The sequence below is a fragment of the Cryptomeria japonica genome, chromosome 6, assembly GCF_030272615.1.
Source record: "Cryptomeria japonica chromosome 6, Sugi_1.0, whole genome shotgun sequence".
NCBI classification, from domain to species: domain Eukaryota; kingdom Viridiplantae; phylum Streptophyta; class Pinopsida; order Cupressales; family Cupressaceae; genus Cryptomeria; species Cryptomeria japonica.
Genome location: NC_081410.1, coordinates 526,368,428 through 526,394,779, shown reverse-complemented (window position 1 = coordinate 526,394,779; position 26,352 = coordinate 526,368,428). Strand labels below are relative to the sequence as shown.

The window sequence follows — 26,352 nt, the reverse complement described above, 5'->3', positions numbered from 1 at the left end:
AACCACACTAAATTGCATAGGAAATCCGCCCATCATGCTTCCGCTACAATAAGCACAAGATCAGTAAACTTCGATCCTCGAATTTCAAAATAAAGTCACCTATATTCATAAAGAATGGAGATGCTGCAAACTTGCTAATCCGTCCATCACAGAGCCCAAGATACTAAGACAAGATTTGAATTTTGTCTTGTCAATTGCTTGTCAAGATATGAACCAATCAATCAACAAACGGATCTGCCAATGGTATGATAATGATGTAGACTGCAAATCTAATCTACCCGTGATAGGAGCATGGCTATTGGAATGGGAGAATCGAAAGAGTGATGACAAGAGATCGAGCCTCGGATCCTACCAATTATCGCTGGCCTTTACAATAAAACGAACATCCAAAGAATGTGTTGCCTGCCCGAGAATGAAATACTTCAATTAAGGTAGACTTCAATATTCACATGCAAGATTTGGATCCCGGCAACGAAACCAAATATTGGAGTGCTCACAATGGAAAAAGATCACAAAGTAATAGGCACAGGATATGCATATGCTCTAATACCACAAAAGAAAATGGCAAAGATAGAAGCTAGAATAATCAAAAAACAAAATAATACGTGCTTCTTCACTATTTCATTTGTTTAATGGATTACATACTTATAGGAGTATTTAATTCCTACATTATAGGAACAACTCACAAATTATTAGAGTTGTTTTAACAATTCAACAAACAAACAAACCTCAACAAATAATCACAAATTGCTACGTCGGTTAACTCCTCATATTATGTGAACACTAACAATACATTTCCCAACAGCACCAAGATAAGAAATGTCCTTCTCCCCACCCAAAATGACACAAAGAATCAATTGAAATACCCTAGGGATGCACAAACTTCAGTTGTATAAATGACACCAAATGCACACATGGACATTAAGATTCGCTAAATGTCAAAAGGGGAGAAAGGTTTCCCACAAGTCACACTCAGAAACAAGTTAACACAGAATATACGTGAGAAAAAGCCACAAAACATACACTTATTATGAAGGTAAGAAAACATACACAACATGTATAATTTGAATAGAGGCAAGAACAATGATTTCAATTCATTCTTAGACCAATGGCCAAACTTACAATTGCAAAAATGCAAGAAAATATATAAATCTTACAGAAGTGAAAGAGCAGAGAGTAGCTCAAGCCAATAGGGAGAGAATCATTTATAATGAGGCTTAACAACCTATATATAGCAAATTGGGCGCAGAGAAGAGACCAATGGTCAAGGAGGGGAAGCCTTGAACCTAGTGTGCACAGAGGAATGTCAGTTTGAGAAGGCAAGGAAGTGCACAGATCTAACATGGTTGCCTTGCCATACCCTGACAAGGCAATCCCAAGAAGATAAGTACTTCTAGAAGCTGGATTGTCCGACATTCCAAAGTCAAAGTATGCAAACCTAACATGAGGGCCATCAAGTAACCATAAATAAGCATGGCCTTGGACTCCACTTGATGGCAATCTTGAAAAAAACATTAAATGCACCCCTTTAGCTCCATGAATGAAAGTAGACAAGTCGCTGGGGTTGGTGGACATTAAGAGCCTTGAGTGTTGATCACATCATCTGGAAGTGTCGCAAGTCGAATGCTAGGCCCTCAGGAAAACATTGCAAGGGGAGAGGAGTCGAGAACCCCAAAGTAATGAGAGGAAAGGGAGGAAAGGAGATCTAAATTTCTAGGGTTCCAAGATTTTGGGGTCCGAAAGGAAAGGAGGTCTGGAATTCCGAAGTTCTAGGATATCAAGGTCTGGAAGGGAAGTGTTGACGTGTTTTTTATGACAGCATCAAACACAGAATAAAGTTACCAACGGTCACCTTACTATCTCTTGATCAAAGTGCGATTGTATGCTAAGATTGCGAGAAGATCAGACAATCGACTCCAAGGTTCCTATGTGCAACGGGCATGACTCAGTTAGCTGATATGATATACTAGTAATCCAAGGGGCCTTACATACTTTCAAAGAAGATTAGGCAATTTCACAACTTCAACGAATTGACTCGCGAATGATTTAACAATGAAGGGGCTCATTTAATAGGATTTTTTTTATTTAAAATATGTGGAAAGTAAATAGGAGAGGGTTTACAAGGCTTCACTAAATCTAGAGCTAAGAACAAGGAGACAAGGATTGCTCAAGCGAGACCAAACCACACTCTGCTTCACCACTAGGAGACAACTACACAAAGGCGGTGCAATCTTCAAAGGTTGTGCGAAATATTTTCAGACCACCAATGAACACCATCAACGAACAATGTCCACCTGATGATCGAAGTTAAGTTTTCATGTAGAAAGAAGCTCAGACTAACCTTGCCCAATTAATAACAATCAGCTACCAACCAAAGGTATGAGCGAGGGTCTACACTATAAACAATCTAATCTAAGTGAAGAAAGTGAGACCATGCAAGTCATAAAACACAAGAATACACCAACAAAATGAACAATGTATTAAGTTATCTGCTTCAAAACTTATAGCAACAATCTCAAAAAACAATCTCTCCTCCCTTTACAAATGAAGGGGGTCACCCCTTTATATAGGCTTCTTGCCTTGGCTACATGCAAACCCTAATTAGGGTTTTCCCCAAAAGATTCCCCACACATGATGCAACAAGGTGGGAACCAGCAATTAATACCCATGAAACCCATATACAATTAATCCAAACATGCCCAAAATAGCATCCATTTGTGCATTAAATGCACCACTTACATCAAGTTTGCCCAACATACAATGAATATTCCCCATGCAAAAAACGTTCATGTAGACATAAATGCCCATCATTCTCCCATCCAACGGCAACATGCAAAATGAATCTGCCATAAAATCATAAATGTGGCGGTTGCATGCAAAAGATTCTTCATAAATTCAACATGCATTGATCGGGCTGTCGCTTAGTCAAAATATTCCAGCAATAAGTGTGCCACCACTACTCTGTCAAAAGATTCTCGTCTAAAAATGGACGACCGTTGTCTTGCTCTTTAATGGCATAAGTGATGAATTCGGCGATGATTGCCTCCAATTCTCCTACGGAGACACTTGGCACACTTTCAATCTTGAACTCCATCAAGGTAATCTCCTCTTCGCACTTGGAGAAGAGGTTCTCCCACTCTACCATAATTTCTTGTGTTTTCTTCATTGTCCTGGAAAATGAAGAAACATTCTCAAAATGCTCCTTGGAAAATGACCCTACGAAGAAGAATTCATGCAACTAGGCTCTCAGGAAGTTCATTGTCACTCCGCCCTCATTTAATTTCTTCGCGAATAATGTCTCAATCACGCTGATAATTTCCTCATGTACCCTTCTAATTGAGTCTTTTAAAGTTAAAGACTCCATGTTGAACCTTTCAAAGATATCCCTTCCAGAGCAAACGACGCAGAACCATCGTGGAAAATCATAAATCTCATTCTCCTGAATCACTTTCCCATCAATTAGTGCTTGCTTTGGAACTTTCATTAGGGCTCTGAGTCGCAGAACGGCTAGATCTAGATAAATGTGGACATCCTCACATAGACCATCTGCCACTTCTAGTCTGTTTAGAAGGTCAACAAATCTGGAGTGAAGACGAGCCAAGTCTTCAATGAATTTTCTAGCTGCAGCAAAGACGTCTTCTACCCATTCCCTAGAATACTGGGCTATTTCCCTGATTGTTTCAGCATCATCAATGACCTCTTTAGGAAGAGAGGGAGGAGGGACAAATGATGAAACTTTTAATATACTCACACAAGGCCTTGTTTTCACTTTTTAGCCTTTTACACTTTTCTTTCATCTTCTGCATCTTCTTTCTCATAGCCAAGGAAGATCCTTCAAAGTCTTCCATCACCTACCCTATGGAAGCACGCCCTAGATCAACTTCTCTGATTACGTAGTCCTCTAGCATGATCTCATTCCTGTCTTTATCCGTTGCAGGCTCAGCTATGTGCAAAGTTCGACATCCAGACTCATCTCTTATGACCTTGGAGAACTTCCGGGCAGCTTTCTTCTCTGCTGGCCGATCCATTCTCTTCAAGAGTTCTTCCGATTCTCGTGCTAAATCAATTTCTTTTTCTGGTTCCTTCCTTAATCTATCTTTCAGCCAATCAATAGCGGAAATTGATTGATTTTGAATCTCCATCTTCTCATGCCCCTGTGAAACTTCTTCCATTTCTCCAAGGATCGCCTCTACGAAACTATTTGGGTGTGGCTCTTCTGGATGAGCGGAAAGTTCTTGCATTTGCATCCTTGGCTGATTTGGTCTGTGTGAAGCGTTGATACTGAGAACATCCTGTGCTGGAGCGTTGTCAGGAAGATCACCTTCTGTTGGATTTGCTGGATTTTCTTGCACAAACATTTTCACTTCCCGCACACTAGAAGAGCTAGCTGGTGATTGAATCCCTTCCACTCTCGCCCCTTTCTGTGGTGATCATTTTGTGTCAATGTCTCCCTAGAACCCCGACCACTTTTGGTCGATGCCACCTCATGGGTCTGATCTTCTTCTTCCATGGTCAACGCCCCCTTGGAAGTCCAAGCCTTTTTAGTCGATGCTCCCTTGAAACCCCAACCACTTTTCATCGATGCGTCCTTAAAAGCCCAAACCTCCTTATGATAATGTCAATGCATGGCAAAAAGCCCGAACTTTTTGTGCATGTCACAATCCACGGTGGAAGAGAGGCATGTTAGATTGCCAATCATTAAGAGAAGGGCGTGCCAAGTTAAAGTTTAGATTCAAAAATAAATTTAAAAAAAAAAAAACAAGACGGCCTCATGAGGAAGATGAAGACCAAAGGACACCTCCCTTTGAGATTAGCACTTATATAAGATGGTTGATCATTTCATTTGATCAACCATCTCATACAATTTTGTTTTCTACCAGCAGTGGTCTCCTTTATTGAAGGTGAACTCTCATCAACTTAAGTGAATTTTAATCCTCCATATAGCAGCAATTTCTATCAACATAAGGGAGATTCCAATTAATAGTGATTGCCTTCTAATTGAACAGAGAATTACATCTGCCCCAAACAAGCAAAATCCGATGCAAAATTCAGAAGCAGAATTCAAACAGCAGCAAGCACAAATCGTTAGTAGTAGAAACAAATACGAATTAGAGCAGACTACAGCGAATTTTAGCAGACCTGGAGGATGCAGTTCAAATCAAGACATAAGCTCATTTATTTTCCAGATTTAAAGGGGGGATTGTAGCAGGACTAAGGTGATTCTCCACTAGAAAGCAGACTTTGTAAGGCAGATCAGAATCAGGCAGAGGCGAAAATCGGGCTCACGCTCAAGTGTTAGACAAGAGGGAGAAGGAAATATATTCCCCATTTTGAGCCAATGGACCAATGACATTTCCAGATCTTGAATTTCATGCTCTTTTGACATAATTTGAACAATCAGAACTTGCTAACATTCATTCTTCTGGAAATAAGATTTAATGTATGTGTTCATAATCAATTCACAATCTTGATCAAGTGTTTTCTTTGTTTGTCCAGGTCTGATGCATAGGATAATGCATGAAGGGTGACGGAGAGAGAACTTTTCAACAAAGAGGGATTACGACAATCAAAGCTCAAGGTTTCGAACAAAGAAGGCTTCTATCACACCAAATCTTATTAAGGTTAGAGCTTCAAGTCAAGCTGAAGGAGGCAAATCAAGGTTCAGGTTGCACATTCATCAATCAAGCATATACATTGATGGATGCAAGAGGAGCTTGTCACACCATCGAGGCATCAAAAGAAAAGCACTACAAGGCAAGGAGAAGAGATCAAGGAAGCACAAGATTCAGTATGAGAGTGCACGTGCTAAAAAAGAAAATTTTCACAATCTTGAATTTCCTCGGAAAATCTAAGAATTTTTGTCAATATATCCAAGAGATAGTTCCAAAAGAGTTAATCAAAGTCAGATAGATCGATCCCCAAGGATGATGCAATTTGGGAATATCTCCTACCTTCGTCTCATTCATGATTGAGCTTGGAAATGCTAAGTATCAATAGATATGCCTCAATCACCTACGTTAGTGATGAGTTACAAGAAACAACCAATTGAGGTGGGGCCCAGTCATCACTTATCCAATCACATTACTTCAAGATAAGGCGTCCAGGTTCAATGCACCTGACTAATCCAACAAGGCAGATAACTACCACATGGAGACAAAAAGTCCGATGTAATTACCCTCATCATCTATTGGTGAATATTTCAATTAAGGACATATGTCCCACTCAATATAATTTTATCATTGGTCAAGCATTAAATGCTTTGTAATTGGTTTAACAAACCCTAATTAGGGTTTGTATATTTCAATCTTGGCCATTGATGAGGATTCAATCCTTGCCCTTCATTGTAATGTGAGCACTATATAAGGTTCCACTCTTTCACTTGTAAAGGTTAGTAGTTCAAGAATAGTCAATGGCAAGTAGATGGCAAACAAACCGTTAGAGTAGAGTAGGAGAAAAGGGAGATTGTTGTCAAGACATTATTGCAAGAAGCATGTAAATTTCATTGAAGATATGGTGAACTTCATATGTTGATTCAGCAAATTGCATGGTCTCTACTTCTCATTTAATTTTCATGTTGTTTAGATGAATGGAAAACTGTCTGCATGATCAAAGGTGAAATTCATACATCCATATTACTAACACTTTGTTGATTGTAAAGTGTCTTGCGTAGTCAACTGGAACCATCTTATTCGAGCTTAACTTTGATTGCTACTTACACATTGATATGCATTACATTGATGGTGTCTATACCATGGTGGTTGTTTGAACATCATTTTGCTCTCCTTAGCAAATCGCACTAAACTTTGTGGAGTAGTTGCTTTGCATGGTGTTAATGTGTTTTTTATCCACATGCGAACACAGAATAAAATACCAAGGTATTATTAGAATAATATCTTCAGTATATTTGTTTCTTTTATGTTTAATGGTCACTATATTGTAAATCTTGTATAATTAGTTTCTTTCTAATTCTGACAATTGTTTCTTTTAGAACATTGTGTCTTGTATCTCTATTTAATGATCGCTTTGATCATTAGTAAATACATCAAATTTTATCAATTACATTTGTAATATGGTATCAGAGCCATAAAAAAAAAGATTCAAAATTTTTTCTTCATTTAGTGGAATTTTTTCGAAAAAAAATTTTAGTCTATCCTATCCTATAAGGGCTTTTGTTTTTTTCTGCCTGCATCGTGGGTCTGTTTTTGAGGATTTATTCCTCAACCCGCGTCGGATTTTTTGCAGGGTTTTGGTGGTCTGTTTTAGTGGATTTTGACTGCAACAATCGCGATTTTTGTTTTGCGATTCTGTTTTTGCCACATGGATCATTCTTCCTGCATTTTTTGTGCCCTTCCTCGACATTTTTGTTCACGATTTTGAGCTCTGTGTGCGCGCGACGGCCATCTGTGCGGACCTCTTCTATACGACTTGTCTGCCCATGGTTTTTTTCAAGCCCGCGTGTCTGTTTTTCGGCCCTATGTGTCTTCTTTTTGGCGCCATTTGCACGGGACGTCTGGGTTTTTTTGATAGCTCACGATTTCCGTCTTTTGCACTTCACGTCGGGGTCTTTCCGATCTCTGTGATGCCATCCGGTCTCTGTCCTTTCGTCAAAATCGCGACCACTAATTTTTGTTCTTCATGCGTTTTTCTTGTGCTTCTACGTCCAAAGATTTTTAGAAAACAATTCTCAAAAAATCAGAGACCTCGGTTTTTCTAGGTTTCTCGTCATCTTTTCTGGGTACTTGTCATATTTTTCCGGGTCCTCCAAAAATCCTTACATTGGGATCCGTGCTGAAATATTTTTTGAAATCTACCTCCAAAGCATTGCCAATCTTCTGCACTTGTTTTCTTGCACACGTCACGTTTATGCGATTTCACGCGTTTTTTTGCCTCGATATTTGTGCCATTATCCGGTCAACCAGCTTTGACCTCAGTTTTCAGCAATGGCATCTTTGACGAATATTCTACTCGAGGGCAATCAGAAATTCAACCTCATGGATTCAAGGTTGTCGGCAAAGAACACCAGGTTCTCAAACTAGTGAAAGCACTCTATGGCCTGAAACAGGCTCCTCGGGAATGGTACATAAAAATTGATAAGTACCTCACAGATCAAGGTTTCCAGAGGAGTCCTTACTCAAATCTATATGTCCAGACTACTGGCAGTGATGTCATCATTCTGGGTATTTATGTTGATGATCTGATCATCACTGGCAGCTCAGCATCTTTTGGAATCAAATAGAATATATGCCAGTCTTTTGACATGACTGACCTTGGGCTTTTGCACTACTGCCTAGGTGTTGAGGTTTGGCAGCAGTCTCATGGCATCTTCATTTCTCAATCCAAATATGCCAAGGCTCTGCTAGACAAGTTCAAAATGCAGGATTGTAAACCTGCATCTACACCCATGGAGAGAGGCCTGAAGTTGTCGGCCAAATCCGATTCTCTAGTTGATAATGAATCCGCCTTCAGGCAACTAGTGGGCAGTTTAATCTAACTCACCTCCACTAGACCTAATATGAGCTATGCAGTGAGCTACATATCCTGCTTCATGGCAGCCCCTACATCAGAACACTGGGCTACAATGAGGCGAATCTTGCGCTATGTCAAGGGCACTTCCGACTTTGGTATCCTTTATTGTCAGACCAAAGATCCCAGACTCATTGGTTTCACAAATTCGGATTGGGCAGGCTCTGTTGATGACAGTAAGTCTACATCCGGATATGTCTTCAATTTGGGCACAGATGCTATCACTTGGACCAGTAAGAAGCAGCAGGTCGTAGCTCTTTCCTCGACTGAAGCTGAATATCGAGGAACCGTCAAAGCAGCTTGTGAGGCAGTTTGGCTTCGACGGATGCTTTCAGACATCCAACTGTCTCAGGCCGGTCCTAGACCCCTCTACTGTGACAATCAAGGGGTGTTGAAACTCGCAAAGAATCTAGTCTTCCATGAGAGAACCAAGCATGTTGAGCTTCATTGTCACTTCATCCGCAAGTTGGTTGAAGATGGATCCATGGACTTGCAGTATGTTCCTACAGAGGACCAGACTGCAGATATCCTCACCAAGTCCCTACTTCCTAATAGGTTTGTTAAGTTTAGGGGGCTGCTTGGTGTAATAGATAGATTGACCATTAAGGGAGGGTATTAGAATAATATCTTCAATATATTTGTTTCTTTTTTGTTTAATGGTCAATATATTATAAATCTTGTATAATTAGTTTCTTTCTAATTCTGACAATTGTTTCTTTTAGAAACATCGTGTCTTGTATCTCTATTTAATGATCGCTTTGATCATTAGTAAATACATCAAATTTTACCAATTACATTTGTAATAGGTATCTTATCCTCTCTTGAACAAAGTCATTCGAATGTTGAAGATTTGCCTAAGGATCAATAGGTTCTAGTATGTAGGGTCTCTACATGTGGATAAGCTCTTGTGGTATGATGTGATTATGCTGGAATCACAAGGGGACTTACATTCGAATGCACGAATGCTTGATTAGCTGGAACTTAAGTCCTAACTACTTACTGGGAAATAAAGAAATATCAAAAGCATAAGGTTTAGATAATCTATTCTAGGACCTAGAATGTAAGAATATAGATGAATGACTTGGTGGAGTCCTACTGGGCTAGGTCTCACCATCAAACTGAACAATTTGACACCAGCTCAGTGCAATCTTCTAAGGAACGCTTCGAATATGTTCAAATCATTACACCATCAGACACTGATCACCATTCAAGTTAATGCATGAACAATGTACGTATAACAATTCGAGATTAAGCTCATTTAATGTCAGTTGATCACGCAAGGCGCACTTACAATCAGTAAGAGGCTAGTGGTATGGACTAGGCAAATTCCACACGAGTGCATTCAACAACTTTTTCATTCAATCTAATCATTTACCATCTAATATGAAGATTCAACAAGAAACCATCCACATTGCAAAGAAACGACATATTTCACCATATCTTCAATGAAAATGGAGTCTTTTACAACCAAGGCAACAATTTCTTGCCTTCTCTTCCTACTCTATTATAATTACTATCTATGCACATTGCAAAGAAACGACATATTTCACCATATCTTCAATGAAAATGGAGTCTTTTACAACCAAGGCAACAATTTCTTGCCTTCTCTTCCTACTCTATTCTAATTACTATCTAAGCTTATATTCTTCTATCCTATTCACAAACTATTAACTATTCTAACCACTATTAACTAACTATAACCGTTACAAATGAAGAACCGGAGCTTTATATAGAGAGCTCTTTACATTTCAATGGCTTTGAATGGCTAGGATTACAAGATGAAAACCCTAATTAGGGTTTGTTACAACAAACTCCTTTAGCCAATGAGAAAATTACATTCAATGCATGAGAACCAATAGGAAACAAGGGTAGGTTCATCGAAGTTTGTGCCCTCGTGCATAAGCGTGATTCATCGAATCTGGACATGCTGATGTGGACCTTTCTGACTGGAGGAACAATGACTGGGATGCCACGTTGTCTTGCGTTTGTGCCTGGTCAAGGAACGTTGAGCAATATTTCTTGATACTCAATGCAATGATGATGAGAAGCTAACTTTGATTAACTCTTATGAAACTATCTGCTTCTTCAACATACCCTTGCACTGACCTTGGTTGATCCTCATTCGTCTTTTTTGATGTACTTGATGAATAGTGTACCTTTCCTTGATTCTCGTGTATGATGAGGCCTCTTGATTTCACGTAGTGGTGATAGGAAGTCATGGTCAAGTCAGTCCTCCACCTTTGACATCTTGTTATTTCTCCATGTGATAGAATGAGGTCCTTGAGAATATCTTGCTCTATTGCTTGTAATTGTTGATCATTCGAAGTCCTTTTACCCTAGCAGCACCTTGGGTCTCCTTCCATGCATTTAAGGTGTCCTTAATGATGATGAGGTTTGAAGAGGTCGTCCTTGTCCTTGCCTAATCTCCTTCCAACTTGGTCTTGTAGATCTACAAAACATGGTATTTCTCACTTCAAAGTTCAAACCATCAACAAGAAGGCACTAGGATCAATTCGCTCTGGACCCTTTGGAAGGACAAGACCTATAATGAAAATTCACTCTAGATCCTTTGAAAGGACAGGACCTATAATGAAAATTTGCTCTGGACCCTTTGGAAGGACAGGACCTATAATGAAAATTCGATCTGGACCCTTTGGAAGGACAGGACCTATAATGAAAATTCGATCTGGACCCTTTGGAAGGACAGGACCTAGAATGAAAATTCGATCTGGACCCTTTGGAAGGACAGGACCTATAATGAAAATTCGCTTTGGACCCTTTGAGAGGGTCGGGAGCGATTTTACTCCTTTAAGCTCAATTCACACTCCTTTTCACTTAGCTTCATCTTAGACTTGACTTTTGAATCCTTTTCCCACCATAACCAAGTCAATTTGTCCTCTCTTTGGCTCAAAATGAGATCGATTCAATGTCTTAGGTGAGATAGGAGGTCCCCTTAAGGATTTCGCTCTTGTACCCTTGGAAGGGTCAAGAGTGAAATTGAGGCATTAGGCTTGGATGTCACTCAAATACTCATTCTTTCACCTCTATCCACAATGCCCTGGCTTTAGCTCATGCTAGGAAATCACTCTAAGGGGTTTTCTTGCTCAAAAAGCTAAGGTCAAACATCAAGTTTTACAAATTCGCTTGTGTACCTTAGAGAGGTACTTGAGCTTCTAATGAAATTCACTCTGGACCCTTTGAGAGGGTCAGGAGCGAATTTGGCATTTATGTTCAAATTCCTAACATTTTCATCACTTCACTTTGTTGCAATTCTCTTCAAAGGCATGTATACATCAATCCTCTCTCAATCACGCCATAGGAACAAAGATTTTGGCCCAAACAAGGAGCAAAAAGGAAGATTTAAGGAAATTCGCTCCTATCCCTTTGGAAGGGTCAGGAGCGAATTTGGCCATCTTGGTCAAATTCCTAACATTTTCATCATCCAATCTTGTTTGAATTCGCTCACAAGGCATAGATAGGTCACTCCTTCGATTAGGGCTGAGAAGCAAGGGTAATGGTCTAAGCTAAGACCAAGGGAGGAGATCTAAGGAAATTTGCTCTGGACCCTTTAGAAGGGTCAAGAGCAAATTTAGCTCTAGGGCTCAAATTTTCGAATATACCTTAAGTCTTCAGATTCAAGCTTCATGTCCTTGCTCTTCTACTTTGTTTAAAAAGAAATCCTTTCAATGCTTTGGGTGAAAATGCTTGATCAAAAACAAGTCTTGACAATTTCGCTCATGTACCTTAGGGAGGTACAAGGTCCTTTAGAAGTTCGCTCATGTCCCTTTGGAAGGGTCAGGAGCGAATTTTGCTTCTTGAGCTCAAATTCTTCATGTTTTAATATTCAAACTTGTTTCAACTCATTCACAAGGCCTTAGCATTCTCACTCAAACCATGGGAAGAAGGTTCATGATCCAAACTGGGGGGCAAAAGAAGAGTCTAAGGAAATTCGCTTTTGTCCCTTTGGAAGGGTCAGGAGCGAATTTGAGGTTCTAGCTCAAATTCTTGACTTTCTCTCCAAATTTCCAAGTCTAAGTGTGTCTCAATTCGCTTTCAAAAGTGAATTCAAGTTGATCTTCCTCAAACCCAATCAAGACTCAACCCTAGAAACGAGTCCCAGGCCCAACCAAGGGGAGGTTTTCAAAAAAGGAAATCCAAATTCACTCGTCCTGTGCTACTCATTTTACTCACTTTAGCCCAAAGAGACCATCTTATCCCAAAAGAGCTCTCCAGAAATTCTCCAATGCAAAGATCAATAACCAAGACCTAAAAGGCTAAACTAAGAAAACCAACCTAGAAAGCAAAAAAGCAAGGGTCCCCATTTGCAATGGGGTGATGTGTCAATCACTTTTGCATTCTTAGGATTAGATTAGCTTTCTCAACGCTCATCCTTTTTCCCTTTTTTCAAAGTTAAGTAAAATCTCACGTTCGAGCAATATTCAAACATTCAAATTCAACATAAATCCCCTTGTGATTCCAACAAATCACATCAAACACACTGAGCTATCCAAGAGCACGTCAAGACCTGACATTTGAAACCTTGGAATCATCCCATTTGATCACACAATTTAGCACTTGGGAGGATTTTGTTCAAGAGAGGATAGAATACTTAGTATTTTATTCTGTGTTGCATAGTGCATAAAAAACACATCAACACTAACCAAGGTCCATTGGTATATTAAGTTATGCAAAATCATTCCAAAGACTTTGGTAGATGTATAAAAAGATCAACAATAATAAAATTCACAGAATAATCTTTTAAAGATAGACAATTAGTTTTAAAATCAATTTTGTAATATAAGGAACTAAGCTCAGTAAAACTTCAGCTAACAACATCTGGTCTGAATGTATATTTTTCCAAGATCTATCATATGTGTATCAATGACACATCCTATTGTCCTCCATTATGCTATTTGATTATTCTGATAAAGAGGATTTAAGAGAAAAAAAAAAGAACATTGATTGTATTTAAGTGAGAGACAATTTGTCATATTCCCTTGCATTATGTCAATAAGAATACTCAAGTTATATTAACTACCATTATTCACAATTCTTACTAAGGAATTTTTAGCCAAACCTACTGCAATCCAATACAATATCTACGTTCTGTGTTATTCTTTGCCCATGGTCTACGTTTAATGCTAGGTGAACATCAAAGAGTGTGCTATCAACTTAAGAGTTTAACAGAAATAACTATTATCAAAAGCTGCACGGATCAGTTTCTAAACTTCTACAGTACATATCTTCAAATAGAAAACTAAGATGTAACATAAGGACCACTATTGTCCAAAAATGACATATATCTCGATTCTCACATGGTAAAAATACAAAAACAAAATGTTTATATTGCTCCTCAATGCACATAGAAACAAAGCACCAGTAAAACGAGCATACATAAGCACGCAAATTGTGGGACAAAGATCAGACACTAGAAGACGGGAAAATATGATGGCAGAATCCAATTAATGTCTGTGATGAATCTAAATGAAAATTGTAAAGCTCTCAGACGTCGTGACAATTTTAAACATATAATTATCTGTTGATTTCAAAAACAATTCCTTGCTAACCAGGTATAGAGATTAATTAACAACCATTCCAATTTCAAAAGAGAATTTCTATATAGCAATGGCAAAAATGGGAAAAAAATTTGAGAGAGAAGATTTACGGTGAAGGTGGTAATCTTCCGAGGTGTTCCTGGAGGTAAATCCCTTGTATCAGAATAAACAGCATCTAGCGTGAAGGTACCACTCTTGTAAAGACTTAGCATTTTTGTACTAGGTATTGGATTACCCTTTGGAAATAAGACACCATCCGATGGTGTTGGCACACTCCCTTCATCTGCCTCTGAGGCGGAACTTTTCCAACATAGATCAACAGAGAAAGGAAAAGAGTCTTGAACCTGCATGAAAAGGTTATGAGGATAAGCACACAAGCTAAAACCTGACATTTACACACATCAGAAATATGACAGACAAAAACAAGCAAGTACAGAGGGTGGAAAAGTACATGATATTAAAAGCAACCAACCAACAACTTTGTACCATTATAGACAAACTTTAGCATTAGTGAAAGTGAAGGGATTAAGAATACTAGCAATTCTTAACACAAAAATTCTAGATGTTCATTTAATTTTATTTGCTAATTGTAGCATTAGTGAAAGTGAAGGGATTAAGAATACTAGCAATTCTTAACACAAAAATTCTAGATGTTCATTTAATTTTATTTGCTAATTGTTGCATAATTAATAATTATAGAGAACCCAAAAAAATACTAAATTAAGAGTTCAAAAACTTTAGCAATCAGAATAAAGGAATGCAAGAATGTATATATATATGTGTGTGTGTGTGTGCATACATATGTATATGTAGTATGTACACGTACACATATGTATGCATACATATACATATACATACAAATATATGTGTGTATACCAGCAGATTTTAAAAATACAAACCCTAATTGCCAGCCGTGAGCTCCATATTGCCACCCAATTTTAGGTTGCTCAAAAACACTGCTGAGAAGTTTACTGTAAAATATATGTGGACCCCGTGATAATAATACTTATATTATAGACTATAAGTAGTACCTATTATATAAGCAAATAGCAAGGTTGCCAGGATTTCCCACCTGTTTTCCACTAATAATAACCTTGGGTACTCAGTGGCAATCGAATTTTCAGTACCTAAACAATTCACTGCAAGATAAAATTCTGACATTTTACAAGCTACAGATGACTCTATTTCAACCCAACTCCTTGAGGCCAGACTTCATCATAGGTATTAGTAACCACAATTTATTTTGTTTATAAAACATGAATAAATATAATATATCTTTGGCAGGTTTCAATTTCTTTCAGAGAGGAAACTTCCTTTTCAACACAGCTTAATCTTTTATGATTTAGGCTAATTTTGGAAAGGAAGACATTTCATGTAAATTAAATTAAGTTTGATTTGAATAAATAAATTAAGCAGAAAAAAAGCTCTTAAATTTCAGCAATATTACTGATATTACTCCAAATTACGAAATCAGACTCCACCCTGCTTCTTGCCAAAACTGGAAAACAATGAAAGAACACTTCTATACAGCATGAAAGTCAAAAACGGGAACAAATACAACAAATGAGACTTCCAAAAAAGTGACAAAGCTCTAATTCAAGGCAAACAAATATATCGAGAAAACTTCATATGCATATTCAAGACTGACAAATATTCGGAGAAAAAACCAAATACATGAAGAAAATTCTGAACGAAAAGAGGCATCTTTCAAAACTTGTCTATTCTATAATAATTGTGTGGTTGTCTATACAGTTAGAGCTAAGCATTAACCAGATTTTGAATCTTACCGCTAATGTTACCAACTTACTGGTCAGGCAAGGTCAAGTTCAAGGTAACACAGATAACTAATGATGTTATATACTTGTTCAAAATGTATTAGATATCTATTTTATTTTATCAAAATGAGGACAGTTGTTTCAATTAATGACAGTTTCATAATACTATTTTACTAGACAAGTACAGGGACAGGAACACCATTAAAATATGGACACATCAATAAATGAACAAGGGTGTGCTTATAGTAATCTGGACACACAGCAGCATGCAGTTCCTCGGGCAAGTGAAGACGCAATTGGACCAAATATTCAAGAGCTTCGCCCGGAGATACAAGACAATAAGGCACCATTGTCGGGGGGCACTGGCTCGAGAAATAAAGATGTGGGGGTCAATAGAAGGCTAGAAGGGGCTGCAGTCCCCTCCCTGTTGCTTCCAGTTGACTTTGCTTTTCTGCACTGGTATAGAATGGAACTCAGTATTTGCAGTGGCAATCATTAACATGAATGGAACTCAGCATGCATGCACGTAGATAACCAACAAATGCATTGGTGAACTTTGGGCATGCACTTTCAGAAAAAAGAATAGGCCAACTCCAGTGTTATTCATGTGGCATTATATTTTTATATTATTCTTCAGATGCTAGTATCAATACATGTAATTAATATTTCATTCTGTTTTAGTTTGACATGGAATTTGCCAACTATTGTACACTCACGAAAAAGTTCCTTCATTAAAATCCACCCTAGTTTATGTTTAGAAGACTGTTGAGACATGGACCAGCTAGGACTCGAACCTAGGACCTTCCATACGTTGCTGGAGTGCTCTACCACTAAGCTACTGGCCCCTCTTGGACCAGTCCATCGTCCGCCCGGGTGTGGCTTATTTCCAACACCAACACCCCCCCTTAAGCCACACCTCTCATGTGCTTGGGGCTCCTAGCCTGGACTTGGCTCTCATACCATATTGAGACATGGTCCAGCTAGGACTCGAACTTAGGACCTTCCATACACTGCTGGAGTGGTCTACCATTGAGCTTCTGGCCCCTCTTGGACTAGTCCATCATCAGTCCGGGTGTGGCTTATTTCCAACACGAACACCACCCCTTAAGCCACACCTCTCGTGTGCTTGGGGCTCCTAGCTTAGACTTGGCTCTGATACCATATTGAGACATGGACCAGCTAGGACTCGAACCTAGGACCTTCCATACGTTGCTGGAGTGCTCTACCACTAAGCTACTGGCCCCTCTTGGACCAGTCCATCGTCGGCCCGGGTGTGGCTTATTTCCAACACCAACAAAGACTAGTGCCATTGTGGTTGGTTTGTTTGATTTTGATATATACCTCTTTGTGACATATATGTTGTATAAAAAGTTTATGCATTCACCACGTACAAACATTAAGTTTGTTTTATTCCATGCCCAAAAAAGCTGCATAATACAAATACATATCATACTCAGACCTGGCAGACATCTTTGGGCTCCAACTCAACCTTGGTCAATGTTCCAGTGTTCCATGGGGACTGATCCCCCAAAAGTCCTGGCATTTCCAAGAGAGGGATGTCCCCAAGACTTTTGGATGGGAATGAAATGCCTACCCATCATTCTCCAACTGCCGCCCATAGATGGGAATGTCCCAGGAACATTTCCCCTTTCAGGAGACAATGTGGGGACTCCCAGTCATCCACACAACAACCAGGGGAAACCTTGGTGTCCCTCAACGGTCCCAGGGATGGTTGGGAATCCCCTCCTACAAATAGGCAACTCAATCATTTTTAAATACTTGAACTAAAAACTAAATCTTTTTGGGTGATTTTTCTTCTACCATTGAGCATATCCCTTTCTCTCTTACATGTAACTCAATTCTTTGCCTCTTGCAATGTATGATCACTTCTTTAACACTCACAACTTTTGTCACAAACAAGGACTTAAATTTCCCTTATACTACCATGTCAAGCTCATTAATAATGGCATATATGCAGCACAATGTGCTCTTAAACACCTATGCGGAGAAGTATAACAAATTTTACAACGATTACAACAGCACAAATTGAACAACTATAAATGCAAATAACAGCAATAGGCAGCAACAGAATGATGATTCAATCTTAATGAGTGTGACTTTTGTTGGTATACTTTAAAAATAATATATAAATAACTATCTTAATAAACCTTAGTTTACTTAGCACACAACTATAAGTTAAGAGCACCTGAGTACCTTCCAAGCTGCCTACACGTGATGTCAATGAACACTGCTAAGTACTATATTAAATTCCAATTACTATAGTATATTATATTTTGATTGTTATTTTCTTCACATTTTAATATTTTATTGATTAATTTCTTGAAGTACTATATTGTATTTGCACTGTCATCCCCTGTCATTACCCTGCATCCCAAATTTTGATACATACTCCCCCATCCCCAGATCCTCCGGTTGCAAACTAAACTCTGAGGAACATAGCAAATAACTCATAATTTTGACAAATTAAAAGAAAAAAGACAATATCCCAAAGTCGCTTGATGCTGATGTTCAAAGGTCTGTTCCCATAAACTTACTCGAGAGACTATTCAAATAACTTGCAAGACTTTGATAAAAAAAATAGTGCTTGTCTGTCTACAACGATGGGCTCATTAGTTGGGCCTATTAGACTTTTGGTTAACCCAGACCAGTTATCAAAGATTTTTAAAATACTCTCAGGGTGTCAGATTATGATCCATACAGATCAATTCAGTAACTACTTAATATTATGGTACCTATGCTAATACTCTTAGACTTGCTAGCATTTGGTTGTACGAATTTATGCTCTGAAGATTAGCAACATTGAGGCCATTTTTTTTTTATTTTGATATACACTGCTTCAGGATCTACGTTATGTTTTTATATAAGCATCTCTTACTTGCAATCCCAGTCCTTATTCATCTTGAGGGTGCATCACTCAGTTTTTTGAATCTTGTGAGAGGTTTGATTCCAGGAATTCTTGTTGAACAATTTATTGGCTGGGGAAGCTTGAGTCTACACAATGTTTGAATACAAGTAGAAAAGATAAAATTATAGACAAGATTTGAATACAAGTAAAAAAGATAAAATCATAGACAAGATTCAAATTCAAAACACACGAAAGCAGGCAGAGAAACATAAAATCACCGAACACACTGATTTACATGTTATGGTGCCGGTCAATCGCTTGTGTACATTTAATAAAGCTGTCTTAGATATTAAAAGTGGATTGCTCAGATATTATGTCAATTCATTTCACACGTACCTCAAATTCACGAACCCTAAAGGTAGGGCTGAGCATAGCACACTGAAGCGCGCAACCTCGGGCAATGCACTCGCTGGCATTCAGAGTTCTACTCAATTCCTTCTTAAAGAACCCACTCAAAACCCTCATAATTGCAGGAATTCTTGAACCGGATCCCACAACCTCCACTGCATATATCTTATCCAAGGTCAACTGAGCCTCCTCCAAAGCTCTCTGGCAGGGCACCTTGATCCTCTCCAACAAATCAAACGAAAGCCTCTCAAACTCCTCCCTTTTGATAAACCCTCGCACATCCTTCTCCTCCATTAAACACTCAATATTAAGCGGCGCCTCTGCGTTTGCACTGAGAACCTTCTTCAGCTTCTCACAAGCAGCACGAAGCCTCAAGCTCGCGCGAAGATTTGTAAGAACATCAATTTTGTAGTCTTTTTTAAATTTCTCGGCAAAATGATTGAAAAGAACCTCGTCAAAATCCCTGCCGCCTAAGGATCTGTCAAAGGCATGGCTGAGCATCTTTAATTGGCCCTTTTTAAAGGCTGCAACGCTTACTTGCGTGTCAGAGTGCCCTACATCCACAAATACAACGTTTATTTGCTCGGTTTCAGGCAAATCTGTTTTATAAATACCATAAGCAAGAGCAATTGCCGCAGACTCATGCATTAGACGAAGAGGCTCAAGTTTAGCTATGGTAGCCGCATCTAAATACGCCCGCCGCTGCAATTCTGTAAAATAGGCCGGTATTCCAATCACACAGTCGGAAACTGCCGTGGTTTCCAAGCTCTTCATGGCAATTTGCTTCAGGTTTGACAGAATCATACCGAGGATTTGTGTCGGGGTGAATGTATTGTTTTCTGACATGTAATTGACATGTATTAGAACACCGCCATCCAAGGGGGACTCTGAAGCCTTAAAAGGAAAGAGGCGGAGGTCCTTCTGTACCTCCGGATCAGAAAACTGCCTTCCAATGAGTCGTTTGATCTGTGATATGGTGGATTTGGGATTCATAGTAGCCGAGGCCACTGCCGCTGTGCCAAGAAACCGCTGTTTTTCGCCGAAACAGACCATTGCGGGGGTTTCTCGCTTCGATTCATCGTTTAAAACCACGTCAATACCACGCTGCTTTGCCACCGCTACAACGCAGTTTTCGTTGCCGATGTCCAGTCCAATGACGCTCATTTTCAATCACACTCAGAACAGGCTTAGTGATAACTGAATTCAGACAAAAGTGAGGCAGTTTTAACTGGGAAACACAGTAACCTCACAATTTCGGTTCAAAATCCTTCCCGGAATTTGCCCACAATTCGCGGCGAACATAACCAGCCCTTCAGTTTAGCGATTTGCCCGAATTTTGGCTCGCGATGACCTAGTCAATGCAAGGAATTTGAATTGTTTGCAGTATTTCAGCGAAAAAGGATGGATTGATTCAGAGCAAGAATCGATTTGTAAGAAAGGATGATGTTTACTTACATTAAGAGAGATTCCAATAGGTCGGCACTTCGAATCCTCGGAATAACATGTGTTTTCTTTTTTCAGTCGAAAGGCATTTGTTGCTTTCCGTCAATTGTTGCACTGCGAATTAATTGATTCTGTCAAAGAGACCGAAAAAATAAAGGTGTTCATGCTCCAGACACGGAGGGTGTCTTTTTTCCTTTCTTTTCACTTGAGTCGGCGTTCTTTATGCAGGCAACGAAAAAAAAAAGACACATAAAAAGCTATTGAAATTAAAACAATTATTATTACTTTTTAAAGGTAAGTATTATTTTTATTTTTTATTTTGTGGGGGTGAAAATTGCAAAATTATTATTATTATTTTTCAAATGTATTTAGTATCATAAGGGATGAGACTGCTTAGAGATTAATTTAATACTAGGACTTGCACCCTAAGGAGGTGCAAGGATTAAGCCGATAGGATTGTATATGTAAGTTAATATAGAATAGTGGAAAAGATTAGAGAAAAAAAAACTAAAGATGGACTCGAATAAGACACGTTAAACAATATCAAATTAGATCGTAATGGCAAATCTATCATATTTTAAATTAATCAAATATTAGCAATAGTAATTAGAAATTAGAAGTTACCCTATCAGTATAATTGCATTAAACTGCCAATAGTAGGCTCAACGAAAGCATGTTAAAAGTTAGATAACAGGAAAGCCATTTTGTCATATTACTAGGAAATGCAGTGGGAAAGCGTGACAGAGAGAATATGTAGCGTGCCTCTCACGCATCACTCCTACTTTAAAGCAATCAAAACTTTCTTTGTAATAACAACTCCCAAATTTTTCATTTGTACTATATTTCTTGTGTGTATCTTGTTTCTATTGCCCATTTATCCTTCATGATTAACTTTTCTCTCATTCATGTGGTTACCATGTCACACGATAATTTTTTATATCCATTTCTTTTAATTTATGGTAACCTCCCTTTTTAAAACCTCTCTCTAGTAAAATGTTTCAAAATATTTTAAATTTTTTTTTTCGAATAGGAGAGAATCAAAGAAAGGTATTTACAATTGTCTTTTATTTGTTATATTTTCATTTGAACCTTTTGTGAGAGGTAGAAAACCATAAGGATAATGTAGATTCGATTTAGTTCACCTTTTGTTGGGAAGTATAATTTTGCTTTTTGGAGACTGATTTTCAATTTTATTTTATGATATATTTCATTGTTATGTGAGTTATCAACTAGTGCAATCTTATAATGTATGCAAATAGAAAGCTAAAACTATTCACTCTCATATCAAAATCAATTGCTTGCTCAAAAAAAAAAAGTTAAAACCTATACATTAAACATTTAATCTCTATTGATTATAGATTCTTCCAGGATTATTTTTTATATGTTGTTCTAATAACATTGAAAAAGAACTTGAATTACAATAAACCCTTAATAAGTTTTATAAATGGATCTTACAATTATTTTTTAATAATTAACTTTAATTATTCAAACATTTTACTATTTTTATTTTTTTTAAAGCAAGTTCTGCCTAGGGGAGAGTGCCCATTATATTTCCAAGAGAAAACTTACAAAGGGTGAAGGAGATGTCACTCCTTATGCAACATCCAAAGGGGGTCTATTATACAGATACTTGATCCCATTACCTATGACCACAAGCCTATCTCCTACTCCTTCTAGAAAGAGATCAACATTTTCCTGAAGGAAGGCTACAAACCTATCCATGTTGTATTCCTTCACAATGCATGCCTTGAAGATGGACCAAGCCTTCTGCATCTTCTTCTTTTTCCCTTTTGCCTGCAGATAGAAGTATCCCAGCATACACCCGTCTTTAAGATTGGAGACAATCCCATCCATAGCTCTCATCACCTCTATATAAATCCCCTCCTCCACCATCCTACGCACTTTGCCATTTGCCAACAGAGCATTCCCCAGCACCTGAATGATAGCCTGGAACAAATCTTCCACCAGCCTTTTGTCATGCACATGTCCCCCAAACCAGTAGTCGGGTCCAAGAATATCGACCACAATTTCTTTCTCCTGTTCATTCGCCTTTTTGAAGAGGCGCTCAACCTGCTCCTCAAGCGTTTCCTCCAAAACAGTCACCTTACTACACTTGCAGACGATACCTAAATGCTCTGCCATCATCCCTTATGCTGAAAATGAGGCCAAGTTTGGGCCATAAATAGAATTCTCCTCTGTTCAAGCGTCAACAACACCCAAAACTAGAAAGCTTGGGACAATCTGACTGTCAGTCGACTTGTTCCCAAGCATACTTCCTTGTTTGAAAAGCATACCAAACAGACCACATGTCCTCCTCATAATCGATTAGTCTCCAATCTAGGATCCCATCACCCTCTGCCATCACCGTCAAAAGCTACTAAACTATCCAATTCTAGACCTTGGGATTGAAACCATGTCAAGGGATATGATCTCCTTTAGTCCAATCAACATCGTATCGTCCCTGCCAAATTCTCTGGCAGAATCCTCCTCAACCCCCATGTTTGCCAAATAGTCTGCTACTTTGTTGCCTTCTTGAAACATGTGTTGAATGTGATAATCACCTAGTAAGTTCAAAAGCATATTAATCCTCAAGATCCAGCACTCCAACCGCCAGTTCTGGAATACGGATTTGGTCACACCGTTGAGGATGACCTGAGAATCTCCTTCAATTATGAGTTTGACAACCCCATTATTAACACACCATTGAAGCCCTGCCTCCATCACAGAAATCTCTGCCACATTGTTGGTAGCTACTCCAACCAGACCCGATATGGCACGCACCACCTCACCAACTTCGTTTCTAATGATAGCTCCCACACCACTCCGACCCAGATTACCTCTACTTGCACCATCGAAATTTAATTTCATCCAACCTGACGGTGGGGCCTACCACATAGCATTTTTTTCTTTTTGCTTTTCTATCATTTAATCTGTGACCGCAACTCTGCTTTAAGGCCCAAGATTTCTCCATTTCAAAATCCCACTTCGATAGAAATTTGTAATTCACCCCTTGAATTCTGGCGTTGACAACTTCCTCTATCACACTTTTTATCTTGGCCTTAAGGAAATGAATCTCTATTACTTCTTCCTTGAAAATCCTTCTGTTGTGTTCCTTCCAAACATGTCAGACTAACAGAGAGGGACAAACAATCCAAAGTAATCCCCATTTAAAATGTCTACCTTTAATCGGCCAGGATAAGAGAAAATCCTTTAAAGTTTGATTTTTGGTAGTGAAACATTGCAACATATCTAGAAGCCAATACCAACATTTACTGGCATATGGGCACCAATAGAGAAGGTGATCGGCCGATTCCTCCACCTGCTTGTACATGATACACCAATTTGGCCCCGAAATCCCGATCGTTTTCAATCTGCTTCCAGTGAGAATCATGTCATGAATAGCAATCCAAAGGAAAGCCCCTACTTTTGGTAGAGGCCACTTACCCCAACACAAGATCGAGGGCCAATTACTATTCCTCTCTCTTTTCCTCTGAAGCTCGTAGCCAAGATTGACTCTGTAATCGCCCAATCTGGATGCACTCCAAAGCAAGTTATCTTCCTCGTCTGTGGGGAACACCTTTTTGCTCTGGAGAACTTCTAAGAGTCGTCTATGATTAACTTGATGTCAATCACCTACACTCTTCCATGCCAAAGTAGAGGACGAGTTGGGTAGTGTTTGAAAGTAATCTGCCACCCACAGGCCTGCAATTGCTTCAATCTGATTGACCCAATCTTTGTCTTCAAACATTTCTGCTAGTGGCTCATCCTCATTCCATGAATCGCACCAAAACCTCTCTCTTTTGCCATTGCCAATCTTCCAAGTTAGGTGTTCTATGAGGAGCTTGCAACTTTCCCAAATGAATCTCCAAATAGGTGAACCTCGAACAGAATTGGCCACCGTCAAGATTCTGTCAAGGGAATTTGAATCTAGATATTTTGCAACCAAAATTCTGCACCAAAGTTTCTTGGGGAATTTATACATTTTCCATGCCAGCTTAGCACCTAAAGCCAAATTTTGCAAATTCATCTTTCTTAAACCTGCCCCTCCTTCTTCCTTGATCATACAAGCAGTGTCCCAATTTATCAAAGGAATCCTTCTTTCTTCCTTCGATCCTTCCCACAAGAATTTCTTAAGCAGTCTATCAAGTGTCGAGGAAGCTCTACCAGATAACCCGTAGCATGACATGTAGTAAGTGGGTATGGCCGATAACACGGTCTTAATCATTTGAATTCTCCCGGCTTGTGAAAGCCATTCGTTTTTCTAGGAAGTCACTTTGTGGTGACATTTATTGATAACCTCTTCCCATAGTTTGTTGTTGACTCTTCCAGCAAAGAGTGGGACGCCAAGATAAGTTATGGGGAATTCACCTGGCTCAAACTCCAAGATTTCTGAAATTTTTGAACGAAGCCTTATGCTGGTGTATAGGAAAAACACCATTGACTTGTTTTTGTTCATATATTGGTCGGAATCTGACTCATAGCAATCAAGCACCTTCCTGATAGTTTTTGCCTCCCTTTCCGGAGCCCCCCCGAAGAGAATGGTGTCATCTGCAAATTGTGAGTGTGAGATAGGCTCCATATTTTCATGAATAGAGATCCCTCTCCAGAGGCCCAGACTAACCTTCTTTTTGATGTTTCTCCCCAATACTTCTGCCATTAAAACAAATAAAAAGGGAGACAGGGGATCACCTTGTCTTAACCCATTAGTATCCTGGAAGAAACCACACACCAAACCATTTACAAAAATAGAGAAATTAACTGAAGACACACAATGCTCAATGCATTTCACCCATCCTTTCTTGAAGCCAAAATGAAGGAGAACGTCAAGCAAAAAGGACCACCAAACTTTGTCATACACCTTGCTGACATCTAATTTAACAATCATACCTTGTTTCTTATCTGAATGCATAGAATGGATGGTCTCCCCCGATGTGATGATGTTGTCCACAATTTCTCTCACAGGAACAAATCCATGTTGTTCAGCGGAGATGATTTTATTGAGCAGAGGTTTCAATCTGTTTACCATAGCCTTAGACACAATTTTGTACAAGGAGTTTCACAAAGAGATTGGTCGGTAGTCCATCATAGTCGAACATTCTTGCTTTTGGGGGATCAAGACAATAGCCACGTTGTTCATTTCTCTGACAAACTTCCCTTTCCTTCTGAATTCTTCTGCCACCTTGAAGATATCTTCACCCATGAATCCCCAACATTTTTGGAAAAAATTTGTTGTGACACCGTCGGGCCCAGGCGCTTTGAAAGGAGGATTATCGAATGTGGCCTTTTTAATCTCCTGCATTGAGGAGGGCCACATCAACTGTTCATTGTCTTCCACCGTAACCACTATGTTGATGATATCCAACATGGAGGAAGAAAGTTGAGAGGTATTGGTGAGGCAATCCCCCAGCAAAGCTTTGAAATGATTCACTGCTATGTCTTCAATAACCTCTGCCTCGTCCTGCCACACACCGAAGTTGTCCTGAATACGGCTAATTCGGCTGTTAGCTCTTTTGACCTTGACAGAAGCATAAAAAAAAATTGTGTTCAAATCCCCTTCTTTGATCCAACACTCTCTCGACTTGTCCCGCCAAAAAGCTTCCTCTCTAAGGAAGTGTTCCGACAATTCGCTTTTTAGTTGCTTCTCTCTGGCAAATTCATCGTTGGACATCCCTGCTGAGATAACAATTTTATTCAGGTTATCCAGCTTTGCTTCCACTCTGTTCTTTTCTGCAAAAATATTCTTGAATGAGACCTTGTTCCACTCTTTAATTTTCTTCTTAAC

At 38.9% G+C, this 26,352-nt stretch overlaps 2 protein-coding genes across 2 annotated transcripts in view; both read right to left on the bottom strand.

Moving 5' to 3' along the window:
* The window catches only part of LOC131067974 (heat shock 70 kDa protein 14), a 55,331-nt gene extending 34,553 nt beyond the window's left edge, over positions 1-20,778 (bottom strand). Inside the window, exons 1-3 of the mRNA XM_058003156.2 lie at positions 20,583-20,778; positions 19,116-20,478; positions 14,189-14,422 (exon numbers count right to left, since the gene is read on the bottom strand). Coding sequence (XP_057859139.1) covers positions 14,189-14,422; positions 19,116-20,291 — 1,410 coding nt within the window. The 5' untranslated portion in view covers positions 20,292-20,478; positions 20,583-20,778. The remainder of the gene's footprint in view (positions 1-14,188; positions 14,423-19,115; positions 20,479-20,582) is intronic.
* Positions 20,779-22,952: 2,174 nt separating this feature from the next.
* On the bottom strand, positions 22,953-23,438 carry LOC131067901 (uncharacterized). The gene has a single exon (XM_058003065.1). The coding sequence runs from the start codon at positions 23,436-23,438 to the stop codon at positions 22,953-22,955; it is 486 nt and encodes a 161-aa protein (XP_057859048.1).
* Between the last annotated feature and the right edge of the window lie 2,914 nt (positions 23,439-26,352).